The sequence below is a fragment of the Phalacrocorax carbo genome, unplaced genomic scaffold, assembly GCF_963921805.1.
Source record: "Phalacrocorax carbo unplaced genomic scaffold, bPhaCar2.1 SCAFFOLD_160, whole genome shotgun sequence".
In the NCBI taxonomy this organism is placed as follows: domain Eukaryota; kingdom Metazoa; phylum Chordata; class Aves; order Suliformes; family Phalacrocoracidae; genus Phalacrocorax; species Phalacrocorax carbo.
Window position 1 is genome coordinate 60,196 of NW_026990351.1, and position 24,621 is coordinate 84,816.

General features: G+C 60.8%; 1 protein-coding gene across 1 annotated transcript in view; it reads left to right on the forward strand.

Moving 5' to 3' along the window:
* SHANK1 (SH3 and multiple ankyrin repeat domains 1) overlaps positions 1-24,621 on the forward strand; it is a gene marked incomplete at its 3' end in the record, with an annotated part of 67,401 nt that overhangs the window by 23,390 nt on the left and 19,390 nt on the right. The window contains 4 exon segments of the mRNA XM_064440204.1: positions 824-1,097; positions 2,732-2,904; positions 3,589-3,702; positions 4,340-4,415. Of these exon segments, the coding sequence (XP_064296274.1) occupies positions 824-1,097; positions 2,732-2,904; positions 3,589-3,702; positions 4,340-4,415 (637 nt within the window).

Consider the following 24,621-nt stretch of genomic DNA (forward strand, 5'->3'; position numbering starts at 1 on the left):
ATGGGGGGGGGCATGGGGGGTGTGTGTGGGAGGGTTTGGGGGGGGGTTGGGGGGGTGTGGGGGGGTGTGGGCGCCCTCACTATGTGGTGCCCAAGCAGCCCCCAGCCCCATTCCCTGCCCCCCCCCATGTACCCCCGGACCCCCACTTACCCCCCCCCATCCTCCCGTACCCCCCCCATCCCCCCGGACCCCCACTTACCCCCCACATACCCCCTGCCCCCCCACATTCCCCCGGACCCCCACTTACCCCCCACATCCCCCCTGCCCCTCCACATTCCCCCGGACCCCCACTTACCCCCCACATCCCCCCTGCCCCCCCACATTCCCCCGGACCCCCACTTACCCCCCACATCCCCCCTGCCCCCCCACATTCCCCCGGACCCCCACTTACCCCCCACATCCCCCCTGCCCCCCCACATTCCCCCGGACCCCCACTTACCCCCCACATACCCCCCTGCCCCTCCACATTCCCCCGGACCCCCACTTACCCCCCACATACCCCCCTGCCCCTCCACATTCCCCCGGACCCCCACTTACCCCCCACATCCCCCCTGCCCCCCCACATTCCCCCGGACCCCCACTTACCCCCCACATACCCCCCTGCCCCTCCACATTCCCCCGGACCCCCACTTACCCCCCACATACCCCCCTGCCCCTCCACATTCCCCCGGACCCCCACTTACCCCCCACATCCCCCCTGCCCCTCCACATTCCCCCGGACCCCCACTTACCCCCCACATCCCCCCTGCCCCCCCACATTCCCCCGGACCCCCACATCCCTCCGTGCCCCCCCGGACCCCCACTTACCCCCCCGCCCCCCCAGTGCCGTTCCAGGAGAGCCCCCAGTTCGCGGGGCGGCGCCGGGAGGGGGTGCGGGGGCTCCCCCTGCCCCCCCAGCGCCTGCTGCGCGCCAACAGCGACACGGGGGCGGCGCTGCCCGAGTGGGTGCTGCGGGGCCCCCCCGGCGCCCCCCCCGCCCCCCGGCCCCCCTCGGGCACCCTGCGCAGCGCCAGCAGCCCCCGGGGGGCTCGCGCCCGCTCCCCCTCCCGCGGCCGGCACCCCGAGGAGCCCCGGCGGCAGCCCCGCGGGCGGCCCAGGTACCGGGGGGGCTGGGGTCCCCCGGGGGGGGGGCTGGGGGGCGGGGACCCCTTGGGTGGGGGTCTGGGTCCCTTTGGGTGGGAGTCTGGGTGTCTGGGACCCCTTGGGTGGGGGTCTGGGTGGCTGGGACCACTTGGGTGGGGGTCTAGGTGGGGGTCTGGGTGGCTGGGACCACTGGGTGGGGTTCTGGGTGCCTTTGGGTGGGAGTCTGGGTGGATGGGACCCCTGGGGTGAGGGTCTGGGTGGGGTTCTGGGTGTCTGGGACCCCTTGGGTGGGGGTCTGGGTGGCTGGGACCACTTGGGTGGGGGTCTAGGTGGGGGTCTGGGTGGCTGGGACCACTGGGTGGGGGTCTGGGTGGGGGTCTGGGTGTCTGGGTCCCTTTGGGTGGGGTTCTGGGTGCCTTTGGGTGGGAGTCTGGGTGGATGGGACCCCTGGGGTGAGGGTCTGGGTGGGGGTCTGGGTGTCTGGGACCCCTTGGGTGGGGGTCTGGGTGGCTGGGACCACTTGGGTGGGGGTCTAGGTGGGGGTCTGGGTGGCTGGGACCACTGGGTGGGGGTCTAGGTGGGGGTCTGGGTGGCTGGGTCCCTTTGGGTGGGGTTCTGGGTGCCTTTGGGTGGGAGTCTGGGTGGATGGGACCCCTGGGGTGGGGGTCTGGGTGGGGGTCTGGGTGGCTGGGACCCCTTGGGTGGGGGTCTGGGTGCCTTTGGGTGGGGGTCTGGGTGGCTGGGACCCCTGAGGTGGGGGTCTGGGTGGCTGGGACCACTTGGGTGGGGGTCTAGGTGGGGGTCTGGGTGTCTGGGACCCCTTGGGTGGGGGTCTGGGTCCCTCTGGGTGGGGTTCTGGGTGCCTTTGGGTGGGGGTCTGGGTGGCTGGGACCCCTTGGGTGGGGTTCTGGGTGCCTTTGGGTGGGGGTCTGGGTGGCTGGGACCCCTTGGGTGGGGGTCTGGGTGCCTTTGGGTGGGGGTCTGGGTGGCTTTTGGGTGGGGGTCTGGGTGTCTGGGACCCCTTGGGTGGGGGTCTGGGTGGCTTTTGGGTGGGGGTCTGGGTGGCTGGGACCCCTGGGGTGGGGGTCTGGGTGGCTGGGACCACTTGGGTGGGGGTCTAGGTGGGGGTCTGGGTGGCTGGGACCACTGGGTGGGGGTCTGGGATCACTTGGGTGGGGGTCTGGGTGGCTGGGACCCCTTGGGTGAGGGTCTGGTTGCCTTTGGGTGGGGGTCTAGTTGGAGGTCTGGGTGGCTGGGACCCATTGGGTGGGGGTCTGGGTGGCTGGGACCCCTGGGGTGGGCGTTTGGCTCCCGGGGTGACCCGAGGGACCCCTGGGGGTGGGTGTTTGGCTCCTGGGGTGACCCGAGGGACCCCTGGGGTGGGCGTTTGGCTCCTGGGGTGACCCGAGGGACCCCAGGGGGTGGGTGTTTGGCTCCTGGGCTGACCCGAGGGACCCCTGGGGTGGGCGTTTGGCTCCTGGGGTGACCCGAGGGACCCCAGGGGGTGGGTGTTTGGCTCCTGGGCTGACCCGAGGGACCCCTGGGGTGGGTGTTTGGCTCCTGGGGTGACCCGAGGGACCCCTGGGGTGGGCGTTTGGCTCCCGGGGTGACCCGAGGGACCCCGGGGGGGCGCGGGTGTCGCCGGCAGCTCGAGCGGCGTGGGCCGGGAGCCGGGCCCGGGGCCGGGGGGCACCCTGAGCACCCGTGGGGTGAAGCGCAAGCTCTACTCGGCCGTGCCCGGGCGCACCTTCCTGGCCGTGAAGCCCTACCAGGCGCAGGGCGAGGGCGAGCTCTCGCTCAGCAAGGGCGAGCGCATCAAGGGTGGGTGCCCGCCGCGGCCCCCGGACCCCCGCAGGGCTGCGGGGGGGCTGCGGGGGGGCTGCGGGTGCCACGGACCCCTGGGTCCCTCTTTGGGTGGGATTTGGGTGGGCTTCAGGTGCCACAGACCCCTGGGTCCCTCTTTGGGTGGGCTTCGGGTGCCCCAGACCCCTGGGTCCCTCTTTGGGTGGGCTTCGGGTTCCCCAGACCCCCGGGTCCCTCTTTGGGTGGGATTTGGGTGGGCTTCAGGTGCCCCAGACCCCTGGGTCCCTCTTTGGGTGGGCTTCGGGTTCCCCAGACCCCTGGGTCCCTCTTTGGGTGGGCTTCGGGTTCCCCAGACCCCTGGGTCCCTCTTTGGGTGGGCTTCGGGTTCCCCAGACCCCTGGGTCCCTCTTTGGGTGGGATTTGGGTGGGCTTCAGGTGCCGCAGACCCCTGGGTCCCTCTTTGGGTGGGCTTCGGGTTCCCCAGACCCCTGGGTCCCCCTTTCTGGGCAGCCGTGGGTGGGCCGTGGGTGACGCCATGGGGCAGAGCCCCCCCCTCCCCATCCCCAGCATTGCTTGGAGGCGGGGGGCGGGGGGGGGGGCACAGGAGGGGTCCGTCAGGGGGCTCTGCGGCGGCCGTGGGGGCGCGCCATGGGGCACGCCGTGGGGCAGAGCACCCCCCCACCCGCGCCCCACTGCCGGCAGTGCTGAGCGTGGGCGAGGGGGGGTTCTGGGAAGGCCAAGCCCGCGGCCGCATCGGCTGGTTCCCCTCCGACTGCGTCGAGGAGGTGCCCGCCCGGACCCCCGAGGGCAAGACAGGTATGGGGGGGGACGACGGGACCCCCAAGCCGCCCCACTCCTGCCCCCCAAGTGGGATCCCCGAGCGGGACCCACAGCCGGGAGAGGGGGGTAAAAAGTGCATCCACTCCAATGGGACCCCTCAAACAGGAGCCCTAAATGGGGCCCCTAAGTGGGGACCCCCCCACCCCTCTCCCCAGCAGGGACCCCCCACAACCTGCCCCACACCCTGCCCCCCAAGTGGGACCCACAGCCAGGGGGGTAAAAATTGGACCCCCTAGTGGGGGACACCCCCCTCCCCCAACGTGGAACCCCAAGTGGGACCCCCAGGTGGGACCCCCAGCCTGGACCCCCAAGTGGGACCCACAGCTGGGGGGGGGGCAAGAATTGGACCCCTAAATGGGACCCCCAAGTGGGACCCCCAAAACCTGGACCCCCAAGTGGGACCCACAGCATTTTGGGGGAGGGGGGAACCCCCAACCCAGCCCCAGCATATCCATATGGGACCCCTCCCCCCCCCCACCCCAGCCCCCCCCCCCCCCCATGGGACACCCCCTCCCAACCTTGCCCCCCCCCCAAATGGGACCCACATCGTTGGGGGGGGCCCCGAAGCCCCGCCCCCCCCGGCCCCCCGGGACCCCCATGTCGGTGCCCCCAGAGAGCCGCAGCGACAAGGCCAAGCGTCTCTTCCGCCATTACACCGTCGGCTCCTACGACAGCTTTGACGCCCCCAGGTGAGACCCCCCCCCCGCACCCCAAAACCCACCATGGGACCCCCAGACCCCCCAGACCCTCCCCAACCCTCAGACCCCTCCCACACCCTCCCCGAGCCCCCCTGAACCCCCAAACCCCTCAGACCCTCCCCAACCCCCCCTGAACCCCCAAACCCCCCAGACCCTCCCCAACCCCCCCTGAACCCCCAAACCCCCCAGACCCTCCCCAACCCCCCCGAACCCTCAGACCCCCCCCACACCCTCCCCAACCCCCCCTGAACCCCCAAACCCTCCCAGACCCCTCCCCAACCCCCCCGAACCCTCAGACCCCTCCCACACCCTCCCCGAGCCCCCCTGAACCCCCAAACCCCTCAGACCCCTCCCCAACCCCCCCTGAACCCCCAAACCCCCCAGACCCTCCCCGAGCCCCCCTGAACCCCCAAACCCCTCAGACCCCTCCCCAACCCCCCCTGAACCCCCAAACCCCTCAGAACCCTCCCAGATCCCCCCAAACCCCCCCCCCAACCTCCCCAACTCCCCAGGAGAACCCCAAGACACCCACCCCCTCCATGAGCACCCCAAAACCCACTGGACACCCCCCCCGGCCCACCCAACCCCCCCCGGATCCCCCCAAACCCTCCCCAAAGTCACCCCAAAACCTGAGCCCCCCCCAAGACCCCCCCAAAGCCTCACACCCCCCCAAAAAAACACCCAAATTCCCCCTAAATCCCCCCAAAACACCCTCCGAGATCCCCCCCGCCTAAATTCCCCCCTCCCCCACCCCGAACCCCCCCCTCCCCCCCCGTGTCCCCCCGGCTGTGGGGGAGGGGCCCCCCCGGGGCCTGGCCCGATTCAGCCCGTCCTTGCACACGCGTGTGTGTGTCCCCCCACCCCCCCCGTGTCCCCTCCCCCCCCGTGTCCCCTCCCCACCTTCCCCCCCCCCCCGACCCACTTCGCCACTTCGGGGCGCGGCAGCGGCTTCGGGGTGCTGGGGGGGGGCCGGGGGCACCCATGGGTGCTGCGGGACCCCCCGGCCGGCGCCATGGGGCTGGAGGAGGTGGGGTGAGTAGTTGGGGGCAGTTGTGGGGCTGGGGGATCTATGGGGCAGTTGTGGGGCTGGAGATTCTATGGTGCAGTTGCTTGTGGGGTGTTATGGGGCTGGGGCAGCTATGGGGCTGGGGAGGTGTCTGTGGGGCAGTTGCTTGTGGGGCAGTTGTGGGTCAGGGGGGTTTCTGGGGCAGTTGTGGGGCTGGGGTGCTAGGGGCCAGCTGTGGGGCCGGGGTGATATGAGGCAGGTCGTTGTGGGGCTGGGGGGCAGTTGTGGGGCCGGGGTGTTATGGGGCAGGTGGTTGTGGGACTGGTGGCCCCCGTGCAGGCGGGGAGGGGGTGTGACAGGCGTCACTAGCCGTGTGCGTGTGCCCCACATGTGTGACCCCCCCGCACACGCGTGTGGGCCTTCGGTCCTGGTGCCGTACTGGTGCTGTACTGGTACCATACTGGTGCTGTAGGGGATGCTGGAGCTGTACTGGTGCCGTACTGGTACTGTAGGGGATGCTGGAGCTGTACTGGTGCCGTACTGGTGCCGTACTGGTGCTGTAGGGGATGCTGGAGCTGTACTGGTGCTGTACTGGTGCTGTACTGGTGCCGTACTGGTGCTGTAGTGGATGCTGTACTGGTGCTGTACTGGTGCCATACTGGTGCTGTACTGGTGCTGTACTGGTGCCGTACTGGTGCTGTAGTGGATGCTGGAGCTCTACTGTTGCTGTACTGGTGCTGTAGTGGTGCTTTACTGGTGCTGTAGGGGATGCTGGAGCTGTACTGCAGCTGTACTGGTGCTGTACCGGTGCCGTACTTGTGCCGTACTGGTGCTGTAGGGCAAGCTGCAGCTGTGCTGGAGCTGTACTGGTGCCGTACTGGTGCTGTACTGGTGCTGTAGGGGATGCTGGAGCTGTACTGGTGCTGTACTGGTGCCGTACTGGTGCCGTACTGGTGCCATACTGGTGCCGTACTGGAGCTGTACTGGTGCTGTAGGGGATGCTGGAGCTGTACTGGTGCCGCACTGGTGCTGTACTGGAGCTTACTGGAGCTGTACTGGTGCAGTAGGGGATGCTGGAGCTGTACTGCAGCTGTACTGGTGCTGTACTGGTGCCGTACTGGAGCTGTACTGGTGCTGTAGGGGATTCTGGAGCTGTACTGGAGCTGTACTGGTGCCGTACTGGTGCTGTACTGGTGCTGTAGGGGATGCTGGAGCTGTACTGGAGCTGTACTGGTGCTGTAATGGTGCTGTACTGGTGCTGTACTGGTGCCGTACTGGTGCTGTAGGGGATGCTGGAGCTGTACTGGTGCTGTACTGGTGCCGTACTGGTGCTGTACCGGTGCCGTACTGGTGCCGTACTGGTGCTGTAGGGCAAGCTGCAGCTGTGCTGGAGCTGTACTGGAGCTGTACTGGTGCTGTAGGGGATTCTGGAGGTGTACTGGAGCTGTACTGGTGCCGTACTGGTGCTGTACTGGTGCTGTAGGGGATGCTGGAGCTGTACTGGAGCTGTACTGGTGCTGTAGTGGTGCTGTACTGGTGCTGTACTGGTGCCGTACTGGTGCTGTAGGGGATGCTGGAGCTGTACTGGTGCTGTACTGGTGCCGTACTGGTGCTGTACCGGTGCCGTACTGGTGCCGTACTGGTGCTGTAGGGCAAGCTGCAGCTGTGCTGGAGCTGTACTGGTGCCGTACTGGTGCTGTACTGGTGCTGTAGGGGATGCTGGAGCTGTACTGGAGCTGTAGTGGTGCAGTACTGGTGCCATACTGGAGCTGTACTGGTGCTGAACTGGTGCTGTACTGGAGCTGTAGGGGATGCTGGAGCTGTACTGGTGCCGTACTGGTGCCGTACTGGTGCTGTAGGGGATGCTGGTGCTGTACTGGTGCTGTAGGGGATGCTGGTGCCGCACTGGTGCCGTACTGGTGCTGTACTGGAGCTGTAGTGGATGCTGGAGCTGTACTGGTGCCGTATTGGTGCCGTACTGGTGCTGTACTGGTGCTGTAGTGGATGCTGGAGCTGTACTGGTGCTGTACTGGAGCTGTACTGGTGCTGTACTGGTGCTGAAGTGGATGCTGGTGCTGTACTGGAGCTGTACTCGTGCTGTACTGGTGCTGTACTGGTGCTTTAGGGCAAGCTCCAGCTGTGCTGGAGCTGTACTGGTGCTGTACTGGTGCTGTATTGGTGCTGTAGGGGATGCTGGAGCTGTACTGGTGCCGAACTGGTGCCGTACTGGAGCTGTACTGGTGCTGTAGGGGATGCTGGAGCTGTACTGGTGCTGTACTGGTGCCGTACTGGTGCTGTACTGGAGCTGTAGTGGATGCTGGAGCTGTACTGGAGCTGTACTGGTGCTGTACAGGTACTGTACTGGTGCCGTACTCGTGCTGTAGTGGATGCTGGTGCTGTACTGGTGCCATACTGGTGCTGTACTGGTGCTGTACTGGTGCCGTACTGGTGCTGTAGTGGATGCTGGAGCTCTACTGGTGCTGTACTGGTGCCGTACAGGTGCTGTAGTGGTGCTTTACTGGTGCTGTAGGGGATGCTGGAGCTGTACTGGTGCCATACTGGTGCTGTACCGGTGCCGTACTGGTGCCGTACTGGTGCTGTAGGGCAAGCTGCAGCTGTGCTGGAGCTGTACTGGTGCTGTACTGGTGCTGTAGGGGATGCTGGAGCTGTACTGGAGCTGTACTGGTGCCGTACTGGTGCTGTACTGGAGCTGTACTGGTGCTGTAGGGGATACTGGAGCTGTACTGGTGCCGCACTGGTGCTGTACTGGAGCTTTACTGGTGCTGTACTGGTGCTGTAGGGGATGCTTGAGCTGTACTGCAGCTGTACTGGTGCTGTACTGGTACCGTACTGGAGCTGTACTGGTGCTGTAGGGGATTCTGGAGCTGTACTGGAGCTGTACTGGTGCCGTACTGGTGCTGTACTGGTGCTGTAGGGGATGCTGGAGCTGTACTGGTGCCGTATTGGTGCCGTACTGGTGCTGTACTGGTGCTGTACTGGTGCTGTAGGGGATGCTGGAGCTGTACTGCAGCTGTAGTGGTGCAGTAATGGTGCTGTACTGGTGCTGTACTGGTGCTGTACTGGTGCCATACTGGTGCTGTAGGGGATGCTGGAGCTGTACTGGTGCTGTACTGGTGCCGTACTGGTGCTGTACCGGTGCCGTACTGGTGCCGTACTGGTGCTGTAGGGCAAGCTGCAGCTGTGCTGGAGCTGTACTGGTGCCGTACTGGTGCTGTACTGGTGCTGTAGGGGATGCTGGAGCTGTACTGGAGCTGTACTGGTGCCGTACTGGTGCCATACTGGAGCTGTACTGGTGCTGAACTGGTGCTGTACTGGAGCTGTAGGGGATGCTGGAGCTGTACTGGTGCCGTACTGGTGCCGTACTGGTGCTGTACTGGTGCCGTAGTGGTGCTGTACTGGTGCTGTACTGGTGCCGTACTGGAGCCGTACTGGTGCCGTACTAGTGCTGTAGGGGATGCTGGTGCTGTACTGGTGCTGTAGGGGATGTTGGAGCTGTACTGGTGCTGTACTGGTGCCGCACTGGTGCTGTACTGGTGCTGTACTGGTGCCGTAGTGGTGCTGTACTGGTGCCGTACTGGTGCCGTACTGGAGCTGTAGTGGATGCTGGAGCTGTACTGGTGCCGTATTGGTGCCGTATTCGTGCTGTACTGGTGCTGTACTGGTGCTGTAGGGGATGCTGGAGCTGTAGTGGTGCTGTACTGGAGCTGTACTGGTGCTGTAGTGGATGCTGGAGCTGTACTGGAGCTGTACTGGTGCTGTACTGGAGCTGTACTGCTGCTGTAGGGGATGCTGGAGCTGTACTGGAGCTGTACTGGTGCCGTACTGGAGCAGTATTGGTGCTGTAGGGGATGCTGGAGCTGTACTGGTACTGTACTGGTGCCGTACTGGTGCTGTACTGGTGCTGTAGGGGATGCTGGAGCTGTACTGGTGCTGTACTGGAGCTGTACTGGTGCTGTACTGGTGCCGTACTGGTGCCGTACTGGAGCCGTACTGGTGCCGTACTGGTGCTGTAGGGGATGCTGGTGCCGCAATGGTGCCGTACTGGTGCCGTACTGGTGCTGTACTGGTGCTGTAGGGGATGCTGGAGCTGTACTGGAGCTGTACTGTGCCGTACTGGTGCTGTACTGGTGCTATAGGGGATGCTGCAGCTGTACTGGAGCTGTACTGGAGCTGTACTGGAGCTGTACTGGTGCTGTAGGGGATGCTGGAGCTGTACTGGTGCCGTACTGGAGCAGTATTGGTGCTGTAGTGGATGCTGGAGCTGTACTGGAGCTGTACTGCTGCTGTACTGGTGCTGTAATGGTGCTGTACTGGTGCTGTACTGGTCCCGTACTGGTGCTGTAGGGGATGCTGGAGCTGTACTGGTGCTGTACTGGTGCCGTACTGGTGCTGTAGGGGATGTTGGAGCTGTACTGGTGCTGTACTGGTGCCGTACTGGTGCCGTACTGGTGCTATAGGGCAAGCTGCAGCTGTACTGGAGCTGTACTGGAGCTGTACTGGTGCTGTACTGGTGCTGTAGGGGATGCTGGAGCTGTACTGGTGCTGTACTGGTGCCGTATTGGAGCTGTACTGGTGCTGTAGGGGATGCTGGAGCTGTACTGGTGCTGTACTGGTGCCGTACTGGTGCTGTACTGGAGCTGTAGTGGATGCTGGAGCTGTACTGGAGCTGTACTGGTGCTGTACTGGTGCTGTAGGGGATGCTGGAGCTGTACTGGTGCTGTACTGGTGCCGTATTGGAGCTGTACTGGTGCTGTAGGGGATGCTGGAGCTGTACTGGTGCTGTACTGGTGCCGTACTGGTGCTGTACTGGAGCTGTAGTGGATGCTGGAGCTGTGCTGGAGCTGTACTGGTGCTGTACTGTTGCCGTACTCGTGCTGTAGGGGATGCTGGTGCCGTACTGGTGCCATACTGGTGCTGTACTGGTGCTGTACTGGTGCCGTAGTGGTGCTGTAGGGGATGCTGGAGCTGTGCTGGAGCTGTACTGGTGCCGTTCTGGTGCTGTACTGGTGCTGTAGGGGATGCTGGAGCTGTACTGGAGCTGTACTGGTGCCGTACTGGAGCAGTATTGGTGCTGTAGGGGATGCTGGAGCTGTACTGGTACTGTACTGGTGCCGTACTGGTGCTGTACTGGTGCTGTAGGGGATGCTGGAGATGTACTGCTGCTGTACTGGAGCTGTACTGGTGCTGTACTGGTGCCGTACTGGTGCCGTACTGGAGCCGTACTGGTGCCGTACTGGTGCTGTAGGGGATGCTGGTGCCGCAATGGTGCCGTACTGGTGCCGTACTGGTGCTGTACTGGTGCTGTAGGGGATGCTGGAGCTGTACTGGAGCTGTACTGTGCCGTACTGGTGCTGTACTGGTGCTATAGGGGATGCTGCAGCTGTACTGGAGCTGTACTGGAGCTGTACTGGTGCTGTACTGGTGCTGTAGGGGATGCTGGAGCTGTACTGGTGCCGTACTGGAGCAGTATTGGTGCTGTAGGGGATGCTGGAGCTGTACTGGAGCTGTACTGCTGCTGTACTGGTGCTGTAATGGTGCTGTACTGGTGCTGTACTGGTCCCGTACTGGTGCTGTAGGGGATGCTGGAGCTGTACTGGTGCTGTACTGGTGCCGTACTGGTGCTGTAGGGGATGTTGGAGCTGTACTGGTGCTGTACTGGTGCCGTACTGGTGCCGTACTGGTGCTATAGGGCAAGCTGCAGCTGTACTGGAGCTGTACTGGAGCTGTACTGGTGCTGTACTGGTGCTGTAGGGGATGCTGGAGCTGTACTGGTGCTGTACTGGTGCCGTATTGGAGCTGTACTGGTGCTGTAGGGGATGCTGGAGCTGTACTGGTGCTGTACTGGTGCCGTACTGGTGCTGTACTGGAGCTGTAGTGGATGCTGGAGCTGTACTGGAGCTGTACTGGTGCTGTACTGGTGCTGTAGGGGATGCTGGAGCTGTACTGGTGCTGTACTGGTGCCGTATTGGAGCTGTACTGGTGCTGTAGGGGATGCTGGAGCTGTACTGGTGCTGTACTGGTGCCGTACTGGTGCTGTACTGGAGCTGTAGTGGATGCTGGAGCTGTGCTGGAGCTGTACTGGTGCTGTACTGTTGCCGTACTCGTGCTGTAGGGGATGCTGGTGCCGTACTGGTGCCATACTGGTGCTGTACTGGTGCTGTACTGGTGCCGTAGTGGTGCTGTAGGGGATGCTGGAGCTGTGCTGGAGCTGTACTGGTGCCGTTCTGGTGCTGTACTGGTGCTGTAGGGGATGCTGGAGCTGTAATGGAGATGTACTGGTGCCGTACTGGTGCTATACTGGAGCTGTACTGGTGCTGAACTGGTGCTGTACTGGAGCTGTAGGGGATGCTGGAGCTGTACTGGTGCCGTACTGGTGCCGTACTGGTGCTGTACTGGTGCTGTAGTGGTGCTGTAGGGGATGCTGGTGCCATACTGGTGCCGTACTGGTGCCATACTGGTGCCGTACTGGAGCTGTACTGGTGCTGTAGGGGATGCTGGTGCTGTACTGGAGCTGTACTGGTGCCGTACTGGTGCTGTACTGGAGCGGTAGTGGATGCTCGAGCTGTACTGGTGCTGTACTGGTGCTGTACTGGTGCCGTACTGGTGCTGTACTGGAGTGGTAGTGGATGCTCGAGCTCTACTGGTGCTGTACTGGAGCTGTACTGGTGCCGTACTGGTGCTGTACTGGAGCGGTAGTGGATGCTCGAGCTCTACTGGTGCTGTACTGGAGCTGTACTGGTGCCATACTGGTGCTGTAGGGGATGCTGGAGCTGTACTGGTGCTGTACTGGTGCCGTACTGGTGCTGTAGGGAATGCTGGTGCTGTACTGGAGCTGTACTGGTGCTGTACTGGTGCCGTACTGGTGCCGTACTCGTGCCGTACTGGAGCCATACTGGTGCCGTACTGGTGCCGTACTGGTGCTGTACTGGTGCTGTACTGGTGCCGTACTGGTGCTGTAGGGGATGCTGGTGCCGCACTGGTGCTGTACTGGTGCTGTACTGGTGCTGTACTGGTGCCGTAGTGGTGCTGTACTGGTGCTGTACTGGTGCTGTAGGGGATGCTGAAGCTGTACTGGAGCTGTACTGGTGCCATACTGGTGCTGTACTGGTGCTGTAGTGGATGCTGGAGCTGTACTGGAGCTGTACTGGAGCTGTAGTGGTGCTGTAGTGGTGCTGTACTGGTGCTGTACTGGTGCTATAGGGGATGCTGGAGCTGTACTGGTGCTGTACTGGAGCTGTACTGGTGCTGTACTGGTGCTGTAGGGGATGCTGGAGCTGTACTGGTGCTGTATTGGTGCTGTACTGGAACTGTACTGGTGCTGTACTGGTGCTGTACTGGTGCTGTAGGGGATGCTGGAGCTGTACTGGTGCTGTACTGGTGCTGTACTGGAGCTGTACTGGAGCTGTACTGGTGCCATACTGGAGCCGTACTGGAGCCGTACTGGTGCCGTACTGGTGCTGTTCTGGTGCTGTACTGGTGCCGTACTGGTGCTGTAGGGGATGCTGGTGCCGCACTGGTGCCGTACTGGTGCCGTACTGGTGCTGTACTGGTGCCGTACTGCTGCCGTACTGGAGCTCTACTGGTGCTGTAGGGGATGCTGCAGCTGTACTGGTGCCGTACTGGTGCTGTACTGGTGCTGTAGGGGATGCTGGAGCTGCACTGGAGCTGTACTGGAGCTGTACTGGTGCCATACTGGTGCTGTAGGGGATGCTGGAGCAGTACTAGTGCTGTACTGGTGCCGTACTGGAGCCGTACTGGTGCCGTACTGGTGCTGTACTGGTGCTGTAGGGGATGCTGGAGCTGTACTGGTGCTGTACTGGTGCCGTACTGGTGCTGTAGGGAATGCTGGTGCTGTACTGGAGCTGTACTGGTGCTGTACTGGTGCCGTACTGGTGCCGTACTCGTGCCGTACTGGAGCCATACTGGTGCCGTACTGGTGCTGTACTGGTGCTGTACTGGTGCCGCACTGGTGCTGTAGGGGATGCTGGTGCCGCACTGGTGCCGTACTGGTGCTGTACTGGTGCTGTACTGGTGCCGTAGTGGTGCTGTACTGGTGCCGTACTGGTGCTGTAGTGGATGCTGGAGCTGTACTGGTCCTGTACTGGTGCCGTACTGGTGCCGTACTGGAGCTGTACTGGTGCCGTACTGGTGCCGTACTGGTGCTGTACTGGTGCTGTACTGGTGCCGTAGTGGTGCTGTACTGGTGCTGTACTGGTGCTGTAGGGGATGCTGGAGCTGTACTGGTGCCATACTGGTGCCGTACTTGTGCCGTACTGGTGCTGTACTGGTGCTGTACTGGTGCCGTACTGGTGCCATACTGGTGCCGTACTGGAGCTGTACTGGTACTGTACTGGAGCTGTACTGGTGCTGTAGGGGATGCTGCAGCTGTACTGGAGCTGTACTGGTGCTGTACTGGTGCTGTACTGGTGCTGTAGGGGATGCTGGAGCTGTACTGGTGCTGTACTGGTGCCGTACTGGTGCCATACTGGAGCTTTAGTGGATGCTGGAGCTGTACTGGTGCCGTACTGGTGCCGTAGTGGTGCTGTACTGGTGCTGTAGGGGATGCTGGTGCTGTACTGGTGCTGTACTGGTGCCGTACTGGATCTGTACTGGTGCTGTAGGGGATGCTGGAGCTGTACTGGTTCTGTACTGGTGCTGTAGTAATGCTGTAGGGGATGCTGGTGCTGTACTGGTGCCGTACTGGTGCCGTACTGGAGCTCTACTGGTGCTGTACTGGTGCTATAGGGGATGCTGGAGCTCTACTGGTGCTGTACTGGTGCTGTACTAATGCTGTAGGGGATGCTGGTGCTGTACTGGTGCTGTACTGGTGCCGTACTGGAGCTGTACTGGTGCTGTAGGGGATGCTGGAGCTGTACTGGTGCTGTACTGGTGCTGTACTGGTGCTGCAGGGGATGCTGGAGCTGTACTGGTGCTGTAGGGGATGCTGGAGCTGTACTGGAGCTGTACTGGTGCCGAACTGGAGCTGTACTGGAGCTGTAGTGGATGCTTGAGCTCTACTGGTGCCGTACTGGTGCTGTACTGGTGCTGTACTGGTGCTGTACTGGTGCTGTAGGGGATGATGGAGCTGCACTGGAGCTGTACTGGAGCTGTACTGGTGCCATACTGGTGCTGTAGGGGATGCTGGAGCAGTACTGGTGCTGTACTGGTGCCGTACTGGAGCCGTACTGGTGCCGTACTGGTGCTGTACTGGTGCTGTAGGGGATGCTGGAGCTGTACTGGTGCTGTACTGGTGCCGTACTGGTGCTGTAGGGAATGCTGGTGCTGTACTGGAGCTGTACTGGTGCCGTACTGGTGCTGTACTGGAGCTGTAGTGGATGCTCGAGCTCTACTGGTGCCGTACTGGTGCTGTACTGGTGCTGTACTGGAGCTGTACTGGTGCTGTAGGGGATGCTGGAGCTGCACTGGAGCTGTACTGGAGCTGTACTGGTGCCATACTGGTGCTGTAGGGGATGCTGGAGCAGTACTGGAGCTGTACTGGTGCCGTACTGGAGCCGTACTGGTGCCGTACTGGTGCTGTACTGGTGCTGTAGGGGATGCTGGAGCTGTACTGGTGCTGTACTGGTGCCGTACTGGTGCTGTAGGGAATGCTGGTGCTGTACTGGAGCTGTACTGGTGCTGTACTGGTGCCGTACTGGTGCCGTACTCGTGCCGTACTGGAGCCATACTGGTGCCGTACTGGTGCTGTACTGGTGCTGTACTGGTGCCGTACTGGTGCTGTAGGGGATGCTGGTGCCGCACTGGTGCTGTACTGGTGCTGTACTGGTGCTGTACTGGTGCCGTAGTGGTGCTGTACTGGTGCTGTACTGGTGCTGTAGGGGATGCTGAAGCTGTACTGGAGCTGTACTGGTGCCATACTGGTGCTGTACTGGTGCTGTAGTGGATGCTGGAGCTGTACTGGAGCTGTACTGGAGCTGTAGTGGTGCTGTAGTGGTGCTGTACTGGTGCTGTACTGGTGCTATAGGGGATGCTGGAGCTGTACTGGTGCTGTACTGGAGCTGTACTGGTGCTGTACTGGTGCTGTAGGGGATGCTGGAGCTGTACTGGTGCTGTACTGGTGCTGTACTGGAACTGTACTGGTGCTGTACTGGTGCTGTACTGGTGCTGTAGGGGATGCTGGAGCTGTACTGGTGCTGTACTGGTGCTGTACTGGAGCTGTACTGGAGCTGTACTGGTGCCATACTGGAGCCGTACTGGAGCCGTACTGGTGCCGTACTGGTGCTGTTCTGGTGCTGTACTGGTGCCGTACTGGTGCTGTAGGGGATGCTGGTGCCGCACTGGTGCCGTACTGGTGCCGTACTGGTGCTGTACTGGTGCCGTACTGCTGCCGTACTGGAGCTCTACTGGTGCTGTAGGGGATGCTGCAGCTGTACTGGTGCCGTACTGGTGCTGTACTGGTGCTGTAGGGGATGCTGGTGCTGTACTGGAGCTGTACTGGTGCTGTACTGGTGCCGTACTGGTGCTGTAGTGGATGCTGGAGCTGTACTGGTCCTGTACTGGTGCCGTACTGGTGCCGTACTGGAGCTGTACTGGTGCCGTACTGGTGCCGTACTGGTGCTGTACTGGTGCTGTACTGGTGCCGTAGTGGTGCTGTACTGGTGCTGTACTGGTGCTGTAGGGGATGCTGGAGCTGTACTGGTGCCATACTGGTGCCGTACTTGTGCCGTACTGGTGCTGTACTGGTGCTGTACTGGTGCCGTACTGGTGCCATACTGGTGCCGTACTGGAGCTGTACTGGTACTGTACTGGAGCTGTACTGGTGCTGTAGGGGATGCTGCAGCTGTACTGGAGCTGTACTGGTGCTGTACTGGTGCTGTACTGGTGCTGTAGGGGATGCTGGAGCTGTACTGGTGCTGTACTGGTGCCGTACTGGTGCTATACTGGAGCTTTAGTGGATGCTGGAGCTGTACTGGTGCCGTACTGGTGCCGTAGTGGTGCTGTACTGGTGCTGTAGGGGATGCTGGTGCTGTACTGGTGCTGTACTGGTGCCGTACTGCATCTGTACTGGTGCTGTAGGGGATTCTGGAGCTGTACTGGTTCTGTACTGGTGCTGTAGTAATGCTGTAGGGGATGCTGGTGCTGTACTGGTGCCGTACTGGTGGCGTACTGGAGCTCTACTGGTGCTGTACTGGTGCTATAGGGGATGCTGGAGCTCTACTGGTGCTGTAGTGGTGCTGTACTAATGCTGTAGGGGATGCTGGTGCTGTACTGGTGCTGTACTGGTGCCGTACTGGAGCTGTACTGGTGCTGTAGGGGATGCTGGAGCTGTACTGGTGCTGTACTGGTGCTGTACTGGTGCTGCAGGGGATGCTGGAGCTGTACTGGTGCTGTAGGGGATGCTGGAGCTGTACTGGAGCTGTACTGGTGCCGAACTGGAGCTGTACTGGAGCTGTAGTGGATGCTCGAGCTCTACTGGTGCCGTACTGGTGCTGTACTGGTGCTGTACTGGTGCTGTACTGGTGCTGTAGGGGATGATGGAGCTGCACTGGAGCTGTACTGGAGCTGTACTGGTGCCATACTGGTGCTGTAGGGGATGCTGGAGCAGTACTGGTGCTGTACTGGTGCCGTACTGGAGCCGTACTGGTGCCGTACTGGTGCTGTACTGGTGCTGTAGGGGATGCTGGAGCTGTACTGGTGCTGTACTGGTGCCGTACTGGTGCTGTAGGGAATGCTGGTGCTGTACTGGAGCTGTACTGGTGCCGTACTGGTGCTGTACTGGAGCTGTAGTGGATGCTCGAGCTCTACTGGTGCCGTACTGGTGCTGTACTGGTGCTGTACTGGTGCTGTACTGGTGCTGTAGGGGATGATGGAGCTGCACTGGAGCTGTACTGGAGCTGTACTGGTGCCATACTGGTGCTGTAGGGGATGCTGGAGCAGTACTGGAGCTGTACTGGTGCCGTACTGGAGCCGTACTGGTGCCGTACTGGTGCTGTACTGGTGCTGTAGGGGATGCTGGAGCTGTACTGGTGCTGTACTGGTGCCGTACTGGTGCTGTAGGGAATGCTGGTGCTGTACTGGAGCTGTACTGGTGCTGTACTGGTGCCGTACTGGTGCCGTACTCGTGCCGTACTGGAGCCATACTGGTGCCGTACTGGTGCTGTACTGGTGCTGTACTGGTGCCGTACTGGTGCTGTAGGGGATGCTGGTGCCGCACTGGTGCTGTACTGGTGCTGTACTGGTGCTGTACTGGTGCCGTAGTGGTGCTGTACTGGTGCTGTACTGGTGCTGTAGGGGATGCTGAAGCTGTACTGGAGCTGTACTGGTGCCATACTGGTGCTGTACTGGTGCTGTAGTGGATGCTGGAGCTGTACTGGAGCTGTACTGGAGCTGTAGTGGTGCTGTAGTGGTGCTGTACTGGTGCTGTACTGGTGCTATAGGGGATGCTGGAGCTGTACTGGTGCTGTACTGGAGCTGTACTGGTGCTGTACTGGTGCTGTAGGGGATGCTGGAGCTGTACTGGTGCTGTACTGGTGCTGTACTGGAACTGTACTGGTGCTGTACTGGTGCTGTACTGGTGCTGTAGGGGATGCTGGAGCTGTACTGGTGCTGTACTGGTGCTGTACTGGAGCTGTACTGGAGCTGTACCGGTGCCATACTGGAGCCGTACTGGAGCCGTACTGGTGCCGTACTGGTGCTGTTCTGGTGCTGTACTGGTGCCGTACTGGTGCTGTAGGGGATGCTGGTGCCGCACTGGTGCCGTACTGGTGCCGTACTGGTGCTGTACTGGTGCCGTACTGCTGCCGTACTGGAGCTCTACTGGTGCTGTAGGGGATGCTGCAGCTGTACTGGTGCCGTACTGGTGCTGTACTGGTGCTGTAGGGGATGCTGGAGCTGCACTGGAGCTGTACTGGAGCTGTACTGGTGCCATACTGGTGCTGTAGGGGATGCTGGAGCAGTACTGGTGCTGTACTGGTGCCGTACTGGAGCCGTACTGGTGCCGTACTGGTGCTGTACTGGTGCTGTAGGGGATGCTGGAGCTGTACTGGTGCTGTACTGGTGCCGTACTGGTGCTGTAGGGAATGCTGGTGCTGTACTGGAGCTGTACTGGTGCTGTACTGGTGCCGTACTGGTGCCGTACTCGTGCCGTACTGGAGCCATACTGGTGCCGTACTGGTGCTGTACTGGTGCTGTACTGGTGCCGCACTGGTGCTGTAGGGGATGCTGGTGCCGCACTGGTGCCGTACTGGTGCTGTACTGGTGCTGTACTGGTGCCGTAGTGGTGCTGTACTGGTGCCGTACTGGTGCTGTAGTGGATGCTGGAGCTGTACTGGTCCTGTACTGGTGCCGTACTGGTGCCGTACTGGAGCTGTACTGGTGCCGTACTGGTGCCGTACTGGTGCTGTACTGGTGCTGTACTGGTGCCGTAGTGGTGCTGTACTGGTGCTGTACTGGTGCTGTAGGGGATGCTGGAGCTGTACTGGTGCCATACTGGTGCCGTACTTGTGCCGTACTGGTGCTGTACTGGTGCTGTACTGGTGCCGTACTGGTGCCATACTGGTGCCGTACTGGAGCTGTACTGGTACTGTACTGGAGCTGTACTGGTGCTGTAGGGGATGCTGCAGCTGTACTGGAGCTGTACTGGTGCCGTACTGGTGCTGTACTGGTGCTGTAGGGGATGCTGGAGCTGTACTGGTGCTGTACTGGTGCCGTACTGGTGCCATACTGGAGCTTTAGTGGATGCTGGAGCTGTACTGGTGCCGTACTGGTGCCGTAGTGGTGCTGTACTGGTGCTGCAGGGGATGCTGGTGCTGTACTGGTGCTGTACTGGTGCCGTACTGGATCTGTACTGGTGCTGTAGGGGATGCTGGAGGTGTACTGGTTCTGTACTGGTGCTGTAGTAATGCTGTAGGGGATGCTGGTGCTGTACTGGTGCCGTACTGGTGCCGTACTGGAGCTCTACTGGTGCTGTACTGGTGCTATAGGGGATGCTGGAGCTCTACTGGTGCTGTACTGGTGCTGTACTAATGCTGTAGGGGATGCTGGTGCTGTACTGGTGCTGTACTGGTGCCGTACTGGAGCTGTACTGGTGCTGTAGGGGATGCTGGAGCTGTACTGGTGCTGTACTGGTGCTGTACTGGTGCTGCAGGGGATGCTGGAGCTGTACTGGTGCTGTAGGGGATGCTGGAGCTGTACTGGAGCTGTACTGGTGCCGAACTGGAGCTGTACTGGAGCTGTAGTGGATGCTCGAGCTCTACTGGTGCCGTACTGGTGCTGTACTGGTGCTGTACTGGTGCTGTACTGGTGCTGTAGGGGATGATGGAGCTGCACTGGAGCTGTACTGGAGCTGTACTGGTGCCATACTGGTGCTGTAGGGGATGCTGGAGCAGTACTGGTGCTGTACTGGTGCCGTACTGGAGCCGTACTGGTGCCGTACTGGTGCTGTACTGGTGCTGTAGGGGATGCTGGAGCTGTACTGGTGCTGTACTGGTGCCGTACTGGTGCTGTAGGGAATGCTGGTGCTGTACTGGAGCTGTACTGGTGCCGTACTGGTGCTGTACTGGAGCTGTAGTGGATGCTCGAGCTCTACTGGTGCCGTACTGGTGCTGTACTGGTGCTGTACTGGTGCTGTACTGGTGCTGTAGGGGATGCTGGAGCTGCACTGGAGCTGTACTGGAGCTGTACTGGTGCCATACTGGTGCTGTAGGGGATGCTGGAGCAGTACTGGAGCTGTACTGGTGCCGTACTGGAGCCGTACTGGTGCCGTACTGGTGCTGTACTGGAACTGTACTGGTGCTGTACTGGTGCTGTAGGGGATGCTGGAGCTGTACTGGTGCTGTACTGGTGCCGTACTGGTGCTGTAGGGAATGCTGGTGCTGTACTGGAGCTGTACTGGTGCTGTACTGGTGCCGTACTGGTGCCGTACTCGTGCCGTACTGGAGCCATACTGGTGCCGTACTGGTGCTGTACTGGAGCTGTACTGGTGCCGTACTGGTGCTGTAGGGGATGCTGGTGCCGCACTGGTGCTGTACTGGTGCTGTACTGGTGCTGTACTGGTGCCGTAGTGGTGCTGTACTGGTGCTGTACTGGTGCTGTAGGGGATGCTGAAGCTGTACTGGAGCTGTACTGGTGCCATACTGGTGCTGTACTGGTGCTGTAGTGGATGCTGGAGCTGTACTGGAGCTGTACTGGAGCTGTAGTGGTGCTGTAGTGGTGCTGTACTGGTGCTGTACTGGTGCTATAGGGGATGCTGGAGCTGTACTGGTGCTGTACTGGAGCTGTACTGGTGCTGTACTGGTGCTGTAGGGGATGCTGGAGCTGTACTGGTGCTGTACTGGTGCTGTACTGGAACTGTACTGGTGCTGTACTGGTGCTGTACTGGTGCTGTAGGGGATGCTGGAGCTGTACTGGTGCTGTACTGGTACTGTACTGGAGCTGTACTGGAGCTGTACTGGTGCCATACTGGAGCCGTACTGGAGCCGTACTGGTGCCGTACTGGTGCTGTTCTGGTGCTGTACTGGTGCCGTACTGGTGCTGTAGGGGATGCTGGAGCTGTACTGGTGCTGTACTGGTGCTGTACTGGTGCTGCAGGGGATGCTGGAGCTGTACTGGTGCTGTAGGGGATGCTGGAGCTGTACTGGAGCTGTACTGGTGCCGAACTGGAGCTGTACTGGAGCTGTAGTGGATGCTCGAGCTCTACTGGTGCCGTACTGGTGCTGTACTGGTGCTGTACTGGTGCTGTACTGGTGCTGTAGGGGATGATGGAGCTGCACTGGAGCTGTACTGGAGCTGTACTGGTGCCATACTGGTGCTGTAGGGGATGCTGGAGCAGTACTGGTGCTGTACTGGTGCCGTACTGGAGCCGTACTGGTGCAGTACTGGTGCTGTACTGGTGCTGTAGGGGATGCTGGAGCTGTACTGGTGCTGTACTGGTGCCGTACTGGTGCTGTAGGGAATGCTGGTGCTGTACTGGAGCTGTACTGGTGCCGTACTGGTGCTGTACTGGAGCTGTAGTGGATGCTCGAGCTCTACTGGTGCCGTACTGGTGCTGTACTGGTGCTGTACTGGTGCTGTACTGGTGCTGTAGGGGATGCTGGAGCTGCACTGGAGCTGTACTGGAGCTGTACTGGTGCCATACTGGTGCTGTAGGGGATGCTGGAGCAGTACTGGAGCTGTACTGGTGCCGTACTGGAGCCGTACTGGTGCCGTACTGGTGCTGTACTGGAACTGTACTGGTGCTGTACTGGTGCTGTAGGGGATGCTGGAGCTGTACTGGTGCTGTACTGGTGCCGTACTGGTGCTGTAGGGAATGCTGGTGCTGTACTGGAGCTGTACTGGTGCTGTACTGGTGCCGTACTGGTGCCGTACTCGTGCCGTACTGGAGCCATACTGGTGCCGTACTGGTGCTGTACTGGAGCTGTACTGGTGCCGTACTGGTGCTGTAGGGGATGCTGGTGCCGCACTGGTGCTGTACTGGTGCTGTACTGGTGCTGTACTGGTGCCGTAGTGGTGCTGTACTGGTGCTGTACTGGTGCTGTAGGGGATGCTGAAGCTGTACTGGAGCTGTACTGGTGCCATACTGGTGCTGTACTGGTGCTGTAGTGGATGCTGGAGCTGTACTGGAGCTGTACTGGAGCTGTAGTGGTGCTGTAGTGGTGCTGTACTGGTGCTGTACTGGTGCTATAGGGGATGCTGGAGCTGTACTGGTGCTGTACTGGAGCTGTACTGGTGCTGTACTGGTGCTGTAGGGGATGCTGGAGCTGTACTGGTGCTGTACTGGTGCTGTACTGGAACTGTACTGGTGCTGTACTGGTGCTGTACTGGTGCTGTAGGGGATGCTGGAGCTGTACTGGTGCTGTACTGGTACTGTACTGGAGCTGTACTGGAGCTGTACTGGTGCCATACTGGAGCCGTACTGGAGCCGTACTGGTGCCGTACTGGTGCTGTTCTGGTGCTGTACTGGTGCCGTACTGGTGCTGTAGGGGATGCTGGTGCCGCACTGGTGCCGTACTGGTGCCGTACTGGTGCTGTACTGGTGCCGTACTGCTGCCGTACTGGAGCTCTACTGGTGCTGTAGGGGATGCTGCAGCTGTACTGGTGCCGTACTGGTGCTGTACTGGTGCTGTAGGGGATGCTGGAGCTGTACTGGTGCCGTATTGGTGCCGTACTGGTGCTGTACTGGTGCTGTACTGGTGCTGTAGGGGATGCTGGAGCTGTACTGGTGCTGTACTGCTGCTGTAGTGGTGCTGTACTGGTGCTGTACTGGTGCTGTACTGGTGCCGTACTGGTGCTGTAGTGGATGCTGGAGCTGTACTGGTCCTGTACTGGTGCCGTACTGGTGCCGTACTGGAGCTGTACTGGTGCCGTACTGGTGCCGTACTGGTGCTGTACTGGTGCTGTACTGGTGCCGTAGTGGTGCTGTACTGGTGCTGTACTGGTGCTGTAGGGGATGCTGGAGCTGTACTGGTGCCATACTGGTGCCGTACTTGTGCCGTACTGGTGCTGTACTGGTGCTGTACTGGTGCCGTACTGGTGCCATACTGGTGCCGTACTGGAGCTGTACTGGTACTGTACTGGAGCTGTACTGGTGCTGTAGGGGATGCTGCAGCTGTACTGGAGCTGTACTGGTGCTGTACTGGTGCTGTACTGGTGCTGTAGGGGATGCTGGAGCTGTACTGGTGCTGTACTGGTGCCGTACTGGTGCTATACTGGAGCTTTAGTGGATGCTGGAGCTGTACTGGTGCCGTACTGGTGCCGTAGTGGTGCTGTACTGGTGCTGTAGGGGATGCTGGTGCTGTACTGGTGCTGTACTGGTGCCGTACTGGATCTGTACTGGTGCTGTAGGGGATTCTGGAGCTGTACTGGTTCTGTACTGGTGCTGTAGTAATGCTGTAGGGGATGCTGGTGCTGTACTGGTGCCGTACTGGTGCCGTACTGGAGCTCTACTGGTGCTGTACTGGTGCTATAGGGGATGCTGGAGCTCTACTGGTGCTGTAGTGGTGCTGTACTAATGCTGTAGGGGATGCTGGTGCTGTACTGGTGCTGTACTGGTGCCGTACTGGAGCTGTACTGGTGCTGTAGGGGATGCTGGAGCTGTACTGGTGCTGTACTGGTGCTGTACTGGTGCTGCAGGGGATGCTGGAGCTGTACTGGTGCTGTAGGGGATGCTGGAGCTGTACTGGAGCTGTACTGGTGCCGAACTGGAGCTGTACTGGAGCTGTAGTGGATGCTCGAGCTCTACTGGTGCCGTACTGGTGCCGTAGTGGTGCTGTACTGGTGCTGTACTGGTGCTGTAGGGGATGCTGGAGCTGCACTGGAGCTTTACTGGAGCTGTACTGGTGCCATACTGGTGCTGTAGGGGATGCTGGAGCAGTACTGGAGCTGTACTGGTGCCGTACTGGAGCCGTACTGGTGCCGTACTGGTGCTGTACTGGTGCTGTAGGGGATGCTGGAGCTGTACTGGTGCTGTACTGGTGCCATACTGGTGCTGTAGGGAATGCTGGTGCTGTACTGGAGCTGTACTGGTGCTGTACTGGTGCCGTACTGGTGCCGTACTCGTGCCGTACTGGAGCCATACTGGTGCCGTACTGGTGCTGTACTGGTGCTGTACTGGTGCCGCACTGGTGCTGTAGGGGATGCTGGTGCCGCACTGGTGCTGTACTGGTGCTGTACTGGTGCTGTACTGGTGCCGTAGTGGTGCTGTACTGGTGCTGTACTGGTGCTGTAGGGGATGCTGAAGCTGTACTGGAGCTGTACTGGTGCCATACTGGTGCTGTACTGGTGCTGTAGTGGATGCTGGAGCTGTACTGGAGCTGTACTGGAGCTGTAGTGGTGCTGTACTGGAGCTGTACTGGTGCTGTAGGGGATGCTGCAGCTGTACTGGAGTTGTACTGGTGCCGTACTGGTGCTGTACTGGTGCTGTAGGGGATGCTGGAGCTGTACTGGTGCTGTACTGGTGCCGTATTGGAGCTGTACTGGTGCTGTAGGGGATGCTGGAGCTGTACTGGTGCTGTACTGGTGCCGTACTGGTGCTGTACTGGAGCTGTAGTGGATGCTGGAGCTGTGCTGGAGCTGTACTGGTGCTGTACTGTTGCCGTACTCGTGCTGTAGGGGATGCTGGTGCCGTACTGGTGCCATACTGGTGCTGTACTGGTGCTGTACTGGTGCCGTAGTGGTGCTGTAGGGGATGCTGGAGCTGTGCTGGAGCTGTACTGG